Raw genomic sequence first — 12,413 nt, forward strand, 5'->3', positions numbered from 1 at the left:
CATCTGTAGCTTCAGAGTTCTACAGTCTCAGGCTACTTCACATTTGGCCTTTAGCTACTTGTTTAAAAGTTTTTGTGCAGTCTTCCTAGCAACTTCTGTGGCAGCTTTCTCTCCAGTGCTCTGCTCCATATAAACCAGTGCTCATGACCCTTATCTCCTTGGGGGTGCCTATTTTCCTTATATTTCAGGCCAGTTGATTTCCGTGCAACCTCAGCTCTCTGGTTTTTTTTTTTAAGTTATGATTTTGTATTTGGATTTTTCTTGCAGTTAGAGTGGGAACCATATCCTTTCCAGATTTTTACATCCTTAGAGGAAGTTTGAGATTCTGCTTACTTTTCTTAATCACTAATGCCTCTATCTGACTAATTGCATGGCATTTTAGTTAATCTGACTACTTCTGTTTTCGCCTTCTTCCAATATATTCTCTACTTTGTAGTCAGAATGACAGTTTTTAAAGAGCTTCTTGAATGTTATATTTTCCATGTTACTTCAGGGCCTTTGTACACTGCTGTTTTTTCCATCTAGACAGCTCTTTCCTCTGCCTCTTCAATTAACGTTAGCTAATTTCTGTTCATCCAGTACGTTGTTCTTCCTCAGAGAAGCCTTCCTTGACAGCTCCTCACACTGAGATTATATCAGGTTTACTCCTTATATTCTCTCATGGTACTCTGTTTATTTCTCACATATAATATCACAATTTATACAGTTACAATTAGATAACTGTATAATTGTGTGTGAGACGGTTGTTTTGGTTTTTTAACTGTATTTCATGCTCTCTAGAATATAAGCTCCATGAAGACAGGAACCATTTCTTTCTTGTTCACCAAAATATACCCAGGGCTTAAATTAAGAAATATTTTTTGAATGGATAAATAAATAAAGCTGGAAAAGAAGTTATACACTGTAATCAAAGAAGCTACTGTAAGAATTACAGTTTTACATAAATGTGACAAATATTTGTCCCTGGCCTCTGTGGAAATTATTGTGTGAAGTTAACGAATGAATCCTGCAGCCTGCTTGGAAGACTAAACTAAGAGAAAGGGAGAACCAAAGTTAAAGAGTCTTTGGAGATGGACTTGTACTTTTTAATAAAGAGCTCTAGGATATGACTGCAGTGTGGCCATGGAGTATAGATACAGGTCTGAAGGAAAAATTGTTGTTGGTTTGTCAATTTACCATTTAAAAAAAATTGCTTACTCCTTGGCATGGAATGAAAGGAAAAAAATATATTGAGGCCTCAATTATTAATGTGATTTTTATGAGGTCAGTGAAAATTTACAATAAAGATATGGGAAGGGTGGTATAAATAAATGCTTTAGACCTCCCATAAAAGAAAAAGTAGAGCAAGGTTATTCATAAATATTTTGGTAATGAACAAGAAAAATATGTAGTTATATAGAATTTCTCTCCTTTTTTGGCTGTTTCTTTGTAACAATGATGGGAGATATTTTTATAACCAAATTTTTCTGATTATTACTTTAAGAAATGTGAGTACAGGGCTTACACTACCAAGTAAGTTCTGTCCTCTGATTTCTCATCCTAAAACAAGCTCTCTTGAGGCAATTTCATAATCTTCTAGAGTGGGGATCAACAATCTTTTTCTGTAGATGGCTAGAATAATCTGTATTTTAGGCCTGCCCTTCATATGGGCTCTGTTGCAACTACTCATCTCTGCTGTGTAGCATGATAGCAGCCATAGACAGTTTATAAACAAATGAACGTGGCTGTGTTCCAATAAAACTTTACTTATGAAAACTGAAATTTGAATTTCAAATAATTTTCATGTGTCATGAAATATTTTTCATTTTTTTTCAACCATTTAAAAGTGTAAAAGTCAGAAACCATTTTTAGCTCTTGGGTTGTATGAAGACAGATGGCAAGCCAGATTAGACCCCACTAGCCATAGTTCACTGATCCCTGTTATAGAGTTTAAACTATTACTCGTAGCCCAGCTTCTCTTCTGATTTTTGAAGATTTCCAAATATCCACTGAATATCATCTCAAACATGACAAAACTTTTAGTAATTTTTTGCCCTCCTTGTCCTACACCTGTTTTTCAATTTAAAGATCTTAGTTAATGGCACCTACATCCACCTTATTGACTATGCAGAAAAGGAACCTGAGATTGCTCTCCCATAGGCCTTCTTTCAAGATTGGCCCTGGGCTGGTGTCTAGAGACTTGGACTCAGGAGTGTTCTCACTGTTTCCTAACTCATACGTGTAGCTTACTCTTTACACAAGCAGTGTGGCTTAAGCTAAACACCTGCTTTCCTTCTCAGGGTTTGGAATTTTATTTTATGCTAGGCAGAGGTTTCCTATGTGACCAGCCCCGAATAAAAACCTTGGACATCGAGTCTCAGTCTCAGTTCAGTGCTGGAGCATGTTCTGTGTGATTCTATGAGGAGAGGGTTCTAAGAAGCTTACACCTGGCTTCTTTCAGACTTTGCCCCCATGTGCCTTTTCCCTTTTCTGATTTTACTTTGCATCCTTTTATTGTAATAAATCATAACCATGAATATGACTATATGTTGAGTCCTGTGAGTCCTCCTAGCAAATCGCAGGACCTGGTGGTGGTCTTGGGGATCCCCAACACACACTGACCAAGCCAAAAGCCTGAAAGTCACCTTCAAAGCTTCCTTTTCACTTCACATTCAAATGCTTTGACCATATCTTCTAAACACGTCTCAAATTATTTTTTCCTCTTCAACATCTTTGTCCTTTCTTTGATTCAGACCTTAATCACGTCTCACCTGTCTAAGGTAATATATTCTTGTGCCTGCCTTCAATCTCTACCTATTCCAGTCTGTCCTATACAGTGCCCCTTATTTTCACATTTTTGTGTATGTTTGTATGTATGTATGTTGGATGTGTATGAATACATATGTATATGTGTGTATTATATTTATTATATATTATATTTATTATATTTATCTTTATATAAATATGTGTGGTTCTAGTCTGACCACATCACCCTCTGGACTTAAAATCATTCAAGGCCCTCTACTGCCTAAGGAATAATGTTAAACTTCTTAGCAGAGCATTAAAAGCTTTTTGTGATCTGTCCAACGTCTGTCTGTATAGGCTCCTGCCACTTCCCAACATATACTTTATACTATGGCTATATCAAAGCACTTGCAGTGCCTCAGACCAGCTCTTTTATGCATAAATGCCTATCCACTGTATTTTTCTTCTATTTGGATTACCAGTGTCTTTACCAGAGAGCAAATTATTATACATTGTTTAGAACTTTGTTCTGAATTTAGTCTTTTCTGTTCTTCTAGGTAGCTTGTAGCTCCTTCTACATTGTTTCTAGAGCGCTTCATGCATTCCACTTTTATCATATTGTATTTAAATTATTTGTTTTATTTCTCTGCTGTGTTTTTAGACTGGAATCCTTAAAAGCCAAGACAGAATCTTGTTTAATCTAGCACAGGGTCTGGCACTTAGTAGGTGGAGTCCATAATGTGCTTTCAAGAACCCAAAGTAATTTGTCTTCCAGTTGATGCTATGAAATGAGGGAAGGAAGGGATGAACTGGAAATATATATTTCCTCCTGAAACGTTTGGTTTCAGAGGGGCTTCCCTGGTGGCACAGTGGTTGAGAGTCCGCTTGCCGATGCAGGGGTCACGCTTTCGTGCCCCGGTCCAGGAGGATCTCACGTGCCGCGGAGCGGCTGGGCCCATGAGCCATGGCCGCTGAGCCTGTGCGTCCGGAGCCTGTGCTCCGCAACGGGAGAGGCCACAACAGTGAGAGGCCCGTGTACCACAAAAAAAAAAAAAAAAAAAAAGTTTGGTTTCAGAGAAGTTTACAGATTAAAATGAGAGTAAATAAGTTAACACATAGTTACTTATAAAAAATATATACATGAGGGTAAAAACAATGAAAAAATAATTCTTTGTAATCTGTTTTGTTGTATTGTGCAATAGAGCCTGACTGCATTTGTATTATTACTTTACATAGGTGGAAATGGATATTGTTGAAAAACTGGTAAAAATGATACCTTGTGAGCATGAAGATCTGCTGAATATCACCCTCCGACTTCTACTGAACCTATCCTTTGACACAGGACTGAGGAATAAGATGGTACAAGTTGGGCTGCTTCCCAAACTCACTGCACTCTTAGGTATGCTTTTTAAAAATTAACGATAGTGTTGCTTGGAATTTCCGACATCACTAGAAAATTTAAGTCTGTCTTGAAAAGTCTGCTGAAAAAAAATCATTGTGTATATGTTCTTTGATTGGGTACCTAAATATAAGCAGAATGAATGAAAAATGACCTGTGCTAGGATTTCCATGGTGGTATAGAATGAAATGGAATAGGAACTTTTAGCTGTTTGACTTCATTTACCCCTGTGAAAATGAAACCAGAGTGAAAATATAAAAATACTACTATGGGAGCAAGAATGAAAAATTACTCTCTCTTCAGCATTTTTTTAAAAAGCAGGTATTGTTTAAGTTCTTATATTCTGCCATACCTTTAAAATACTCCTTACCAATATACAAATGTATGGAGCCTTTTTGTCATCAAGTAAAAAAGGGCATTTTTATATAGTGTCAGAAAATATTATATTGGAGGATTCAGTTTATACATTATTTTCTTTCAGCTATTAGCAAGATATCTATATAGTGAGGATGGATTCAAGAACTAACTCTTCTGTGCTCATACATAATGCTTCTCATGCATAATGCTTCTTAGCAAACTATGTAAAAATGCTTTTTGATCTGTTAAGTGTCTGTCTTCATAGGCACCTGCTACTCCCCAACATACACTTTATACTATGTCCATACTGATCCCCTTACTGTTCTCTAAACAAATTCTTTTATGCCTCAGTGCCTGTCCACCTGCTTTTTTCCTCCACCTGGAATGCCGTTGCTTTTCTTAACGAGAAAGCAAAGTTTTACTCAGCTGTTAAGACTCTGTTTCTTTGTTTAGCACTGCAGCTTCATTCTTTTTTTTTTTGTAGCTTTCTCCATATATTCAAATATTTTTAAGCAGTGGAATAGTTGGAATGATTTAAAATTAAGTTTATTCTTAGCTATCTAATATCTGCGAATCCAGTCTAATTGACATCATCATTTGTTTTTTACAATACTAGAAGTAAAATTTATTGAATGTTTACTGTGACAGTTATTTTGCTGTGTGCTCTGTTTACATTATCTTATAGAATCCCCGTCTGAGATCTTTACCCAGGATTACACAGTTAGATAAAAGACAAAGCTCAAATTCAAACTCAGGTATATCTGCTGCCAAAGTTGGATTTATTAACTACTATAATAAACTACTATGTATAATAATATTAAGTTAACTATGATTAAGATAGGCAGCACTATAATTTAAAATTTCAGTTCTCCAAGTCCCCTTAAAAAAAGTTTTAAGGAAATTTATTTCTTACTTTTTTTCTCAGAAAAGGAAAACCTTTAGTCTGTTAGTCAGTCTAAGAACATTTGGTCCATTGGCCAGTCCACAAATATTACACAAGAGTTTTATTATGCATTTTAGAAGAAACTCTATTGAGGAGCACTTTCAAAAACTGCTTTTGGGGAACCAAAGAAATACTAATATCTAGTGAGGAAACAGGAAAACTTTAAAGTAAACTTGGTGGGCCTTGAATTTAATTTATGTGATCCTTTATTTATCATAAATCTAGCAGAATTATATATCGAATATCAGGTTAGATTCTTAGTGTATGAAGATGATAAGCTAAAGTCCTTGTCCTGAAGCAATTCATAGTCTATTTGGTTTGTTCAGTATCCAGTCACCTACTTTAATGAAACAAATAATTTAAAAGAGATTTTGGGGAAATTACTCATAGGGTACTCATTTCATATTTTGTTAACAAGTAGTAAATTTTGGCATATAAGATATTCAATACAAAAAATATTTCTTTCATCTCTCCTAGAGTTCATTTCTTGTGTCAGACTGTCTTATTAGAATTGTCACTTTTTCCTTTTAAACATGTCACGTTGGGCAAGTTACCCAAACTCTGATTTGATTTCCTCATCTGTAAAATGAAGATAATAATTATAACCAACTTAAGTTATTTTGAAGATTAAATGAGCTATTGCATGAACGTGCTTAGACAGTACCTGACATATAGTATTTTCTTAATAAGTGTTAGCTATAATCATTTTTATTACTAACATCATCATCATTATCATTTAATGTGAAGTGGATGTTCTGTAAGTGTTGCTGACTTACCTTTCTCTGAGCACAAATATCCTTATAGATATTAAATCGCTGTTAACAAACAAGGTAGCTTATTTATTTTTACTTCCCTGTGATATACGTGCAGTTTAATTCAGTTTAAGTCAGTAAAATGTTGCTAATCTGCTATGGCAGAGCATAATGCTAAGCACTGTAGAGAAATATTTTTCAATCTGTAGGTATATTGGAACTCAAAAGAGAGAATGTTTCCACATTGATACTTCATACATAAAGTGCCATTTGAGATGGACATTGACAGATTTGTCTTTTTAACAAGGTGATATTTACAAAGGAAGGAAGAATAGAGGCTGTAGAAAATATTTCAGATAAAATGATCAATATTACCTAAGGCATAGATGGCGCTAGGCCAGTATGAGGAACAATAACTAAGAAAATAGTGGGAGATAAGTTTGAAAAAATGGGTTCGTATGCTTATGTGGCATTATGAAGTTTAAGGCTGTGCTAAGTGTTATACTTAATATAGTTGATGATAGTAATCATTGCAGGTTTTTGAGCTAGTTGGGCCATAATCAGAGTATTGCCCTAGGGAAATTAATCTGGCATCATTCTACTGGATGCACTAAAACTAGAGTCTAAAGAAGAGAACAATAGCATGTTGTGTTAGCAGGACAAGAAGTAAAGAAAACCTGAATTAAGGAAGATGTGGTATGTCAGGTATGAGGCAAAAGGAAAGGGCAAAAGAGACATGTCATAGGTAGACTTAATATGACATGGCTGCTGTTTGGATATGGATAATGGTAAAGAATTCATAAAAACTCAATGCCTGTTAGAATGTTAGTGCCAGGAACAGAAATAGAGAAGTGTAAAGGAAGTAATTTGAGGACATCAGTGATGGATTTAGTTTGAGATATGTTGGAGACATCTTAGACAAAGATGTTCAGTAAGCAGATGGAAACATAGGTCTAGAGCTCAGGAGAGGTAGGAGTTACAAAAAGAGAAACTTGTCCAATAGATGAGTAAAACTGGAAATCGGAAACCACTAAGTGAGCTATAACAGTCAGAGAAATATGATTATTTTTCAACAGATACATAAAAAAACAGTTAAATTTAGGCTGTTCCTGAGAAGCAGTGATGTTCTTGGAATTTTCATGCAGTAGAGAAATGAAGAAACTGAGTAGGAAGAGCAACTGAAAACTTTTTACTTCCTTTTCACTCATTCTTTCAAAGTCATGCTTTATTATTTTCTTTGAAATATTATGAATTCCTAGGGCATCAGATTTTGCTACACTAGGGAGAGTAAAGAGCTAGTATTATTCTAACCTTACATTACATAGGTAGGAATGGATGAGATCTTAAAAGTTTCCACCTCTGTTCTTAGCTGATCTGTAAAAACTGATTGAAAGCAAAATAATTCAGTTGACATGTTTATGGTTAGCCTGGCTTATCTTTCTATAGCAAGTAAAAGATGATGACTAAGTAGCATTCCTCATGAAAATATACACAAAAATTTTCGTGGAGAATAAATTTAAAAAAAAGAAAAGATATTGTGATTTGAATAATTGTTAAAAGTAAAGAGGAAGTTGGTAACGACTCGGCTCTTATGCCATGTGAGGAACGAATATTCATTTATAAACTCATGAAAACTTTTCATCTATCTGAGAGCTACTAAGTTGACTCTAAAATCATTCCTGTTTAGGTAAAGATTTAGTATGTCATACTCTTTTTTCCCCCCTCTCTTTTGTTGCCCACAAGCCATTGAATTTAAGCAGTTTGTTTTTTCAAATGTTCATTTTTCTTTTTTTAAACATCTTTATTGGGGTATAACTGCTTTATAATGTTGTGTTAGTTTCTGCTTTATAACAAAGTGAATCAGCTATACATATACATATATCCCCATATCTCTTGCCTCCTGTGTGCCCCTCCCATCCTCCCTATCCCACCCCTCTAGGTGGTCACAAAGCACCGAACTGATCTCCCTGTGCTATGCGGCTGCTTCCCATTAGCTATATATTTTACGTTTGGTAGTATATAGATGTCCATGCCACTCTCTTACTTTGTCACAGCTTACCTTTCCCCCTCACCATATACTCAAGGCCATTCTCTAGTAGGTCTGTGTCTTTATTCCTGTCTTACCCCTAGGTCCTTCAGAACCACTTTTTTTTTTTTAATTCCACATATATGTGTTAGCATACAGTATTTGTTTTTCTCATTCTGACTTACTTCACTCTGTATGACAGACTCTAGGTCCATCCACCTCACTGCAAATAACTCAATTTCATTTCTTTTTATGGCCCAGTAATATTCCATTGTATATATGTACCACATCTTCTTTATGCATTCATCTGTTGATGGACACCTAGGTTGCTTCCATGTCCGGGCTATTGTAAATTGAGCTGCAGTGAACATTGTGGTACATGACTCTTTTTGAATTATGGTTTTCTCAGCGTATATGCCCAGTAGTGGGATTGCTGGGTCATATGGTAGTTCTATTTTTAGTTTTTTAAGGAACCTCCATACTGTTTTCCATAGTGGTTGTATCAATTTACATTCCCACCAACAGCACAGGAGGGTTCTCTTTTCTCTACACCCTCTCCAGCATTTATTGTTTGTAGATTTATTTGATGATGGTCATTCTGACTGGTATGAGGTGTGAGGTGATACCTCACCGTAGTTTTGATTTGCATTTCTTTAATGATTAGTGATGTAGAGCGTCCTTTCATGTGTTTGTTGGCAATCTGTGTATCTTCTTTAGAGAAATGTCTATTTAGGTCTTCTGCCCATTTTTCGATTGGGTTGTTTGTTTTTCTGATACTGAGCTGCATGAGCTGCTTGTAAATTTTGGAGATTAATCCTTTGTCAGTTGCTTCATTTGCAAATATTTTCTCCCATTCTGAGGGTTGTCTTTTCATCTTGTTTATGGTTTCCTTTGCTGTGCAGAAGCTTTTAAGTTTCATTAGGTCTCATCTGTTTATTTTTGTTTTTATTTCCATTCCTCTAGGAGGTGGGTTAAAAAGGACCTTGCTGTGATTTATGTCATAGAGTGTTCTGCCTATGTTTTCCTCTAAGAGTTTTATAGTGTCTGGCCTTATATTTAGGTCTTTAATCCATTTTGAGTTTATTTTTGTGTATGGTGTTAGGGAATGTTCTAATTTCATTCTTTTACATGTAGCTGTCCAGTTTTCCCAGCACCACTATTGCAGAGGCTGTCTTTTTTCCATTGTATATTCTTGCCTTCTTTATCAAAAATAAGGTGACTATATGTGTGTGGGTTTATCTCTGGGCTTTCTATCCTGTTCCATTGATCTATATTTCTGTTTTTGTGCCAGTACCATACTCTATTGATTACTGTAGCTTTGTAGTATAGTCTGAAGTCTGGGAGCCTTATTCCTCCAGTTCCATTTTTCTTTCTCAAGATTGCTGTGGCTATTCGGGGTCTGTTGTGTTTCCATACAAATTGTGAAATTTTTTGCTCTAGTTCTGTGAAAAATGCCATTGGTAGTTTGATAGGGATTGCATTGAATCTGTAGATTGCTTTGGGTAGTATAGTCATTTTCACAATGTTGATTCTTCCAATCCAAGAACGTGCTATATCTTTCCATCTATTTGTGTCATCTTTAATTTCTTTCACAGTGTCTTATAGTTTTCTGCATACAGGTCTTTTGTCTCCTTAGATCGGTTTATTCTTAGGTGTTTTATTCTTTTTGTTGCAATGGTGAATGGGAGTGTTTCCTTCATTTCTCTTTCAGAGTTTTCATCCTTATTGTATAAGAACGCAAGAAATTTCTGTTCATTAATTTTGTATCCTACTACTTTACCAAATTCATTGATTAGCTCTAGTAGTTTTCTGATAGCATCTTTAGGATTCTCTATGTATAGTATCATGTCATCTGCAAATAGTGACAGCTTTACATCTTCTTTTCTGATTTGGATTCCTTTTATTTCTTTTTCTTCTCTGATTGCTGTGGCTAAAACTTCCAAAACTATGTTGAATAATAGTGGTGAGAGTGGCCAACCTTGTCTTGTTCCTGATCTTAGTGGGAATGGTTTCAGTTTTTCACCATTGAGAATGATGTTGGCTGTGGGTTTGTCATATATTGCCTTTATTATGTTGAGGTAAGTTCCTTCTATGCCTACTTTCTCTAGGGTTTTTATCATAAATGGGTGTTGAATTTTTTCAAAAGCTTTTTCTGCATCTGTTGAGGTCATATGGTTTTTCTCCTTCAATTTGTTAATATGGTGTATCACATTGATTGATTTGCATATATTAAAGAATCCTTGCATTCCTGGTATAAACCCCAGTTGATCATGGTATATGATCCTTTTAATGTACTGTTGGATTCTGTTCGCTAGTATTTTGTTGAGGATTTTTGCATCTATTTTCATCAGTGATATTGGCCTGTAGTTTTCTTTCTTTGTGACATCTTTATCTGGTTTTGGTATCTGGGTGATGGTGGCCTTGTAGAATGAGATTGGGAGTGTTCCTCCCTCTGCTATATTTTGGAAGAGTTTGAGGATAGGTGTTAGCTCTTGTCTAAATGTTTGATAGAATTCACCTGTGAAGCCCTCTGGTCCTGGGCTTTTGTTTGCTGGAAGACTTTTAATCACAGTCTCAATTTCAGTGCTTCTGATTGGTCTGTTTATATTTTCTGTTTCTTTGTGTTTCAGTCTCAGAAGATTGTGCTTTTCTAGGATTTGTCCATTTCTTCCAGGTTGTCCATTTTATTGGCATATAGTTGATTGTAGTACTCTCTCATGATCCTTTGTATTTCTGCAGTGTCAGTTGTTACTTCTTTTTCATTTCTAATTCTGTTGATTTGAGTCTTCTCCCTATTTTCTTGATGAGTCTGGCTAATGGTTTATCAATTTTGTTTATCTTCTCAAAGAACCAGCTTTTAGTTTTATTGATTTTGCTATCAAATGTTTATATGTTTTTTGCTTGATAACTTTATTTCCTCCTTTGCCTTCCACTTACAAATCATGGAAGCAATGACAGTCATGTGTAGTAAACAAAAGAGAATATCTTCTGATATTCCAGGATTAAGGAAAGGGAGAAAACGTACATACTGAAGAGAAATTAAAATATACTAGAACAGTGCCTTCCAACTTCTATAAAATGCTTCAAAATGTCTACACATGTTCAGAATACCTACAAGTATTTCACATGCTTTTTATTTAATTATTTAATGCCACTGTTATTTTCAGTTGTTTTTCATTTAAATTATGGGTTAAATAAGCTTATGTAGGCCCTTCCTTTGTGTTTTTGTTTGTTTTTGGTTTTTTTTGGCGGTACGAAGGCCTCTCACTGTTGTGGCCTCTCCCGTTGCGGAGCACAGGCTCCAGATGCGCAGGCCCAGTGGCCATGGCTCACGGGCCCACCTGCTCCGCGGCATGTGGGATCTTCCCGGACCGGGGCACGAACCCATGTCCCCTGCATCGGCAGGCAGACTCCCAACCACTGCGCCACCAGGGAAGCCCTGTAGGCCCTTTTATAAGATGAGCCTATGGGGGAAAAAAATCTTCCAAATTCCAAGTAACTGATTCTGTATGAACTTTTGGAACATAACCATTTTGTAAACTTCAGAATTGTTACTATTTTATTAAGTCCTCAAAATAGCCCTTTTATCCATCACTTCCCAGAAAAACCTATTTATTAAATGTATTAGTCAGGAGGACAAGCCTATGATTATTAATAAATAACCCTAATATCTCAGTAGCTTAAAATAGAAAAAAGTTTTATTTTTTGCTCATATTTATATCCACTATAAGTAAGTAGAAACTGCTGGTTCATGTTAGTATCAGTCAAGGACCCACTAACAAAGCCTCCAGGTCACTGTGGCATCGGGGAAGGGAAAACAGAGAAAATGGATAATTGCAAACTTAAAGGCTTCCACTTTGAAGTAACAAATATCATTTTTGTTTACATTTCCATTGATAAAGCAAATCACATAGCCGTGTAGAACTTTAAGTGGGGTAGGCAAATGCCTGGAAGGATTAGAAGTGGAACATTGGTAAGCATGCAGCCTAATGATCCTGAAAGATATTTAAAAATTTTTCTGAATTTTAGCTGGGTTTCCAGGATTACCAGAATCTCTTAAAGAGTATATCCTGAGACATTACTGCAAATATTACCGTATGTAGTATACCTTGCCACTGTAGTGGCACAGAGCACTTTGAATAAAAGCTAGAATTCTGGAGCCAGACTATATTGAATATTGGCTTTATCAGTTACTAGCTATGTGATATTGTA

At 35.7% G+C, this 12,413-nt stretch overlaps 1 protein-coding gene across 3 annotated transcripts in view; it reads left to right on the top strand.

Moving 5' to 3' along the window:
- Positions 1 to 12,413, top strand: part of KIFAP3 (kinesin associated protein 3) — a 158,072-nt gene that overhangs the window by 55,757 nt on the left and 89,902 nt on the right. For all 3 annotated transcript variants that reach the window (XM_027086349.1, XM_027086351.1, XM_027086350.1), the window contains one exon: positions 3,961 to 4,123. In XM_027086349.1, coding sequence (XP_026942150.1) covers positions 3,961 to 4,123 — 163 coding nt within the window. The remainder of the gene's footprint in view (positions 1 to 3,960; positions 4,124 to 12,413) is intronic.

Source organism: Aethalodelphis obliquidens, unplaced genomic scaffold, assembly GCF_003676395.1.
Source record: "Aethalodelphis obliquidens isolate GAN/ISIS:26980383/991018 unplaced genomic scaffold, ASM367639v1 scaffold55, whole genome shotgun sequence".
NCBI lineage: Eukaryota > Metazoa > Chordata > Mammalia > Artiodactyla > Delphinidae > Aethalodelphis > Aethalodelphis obliquidens.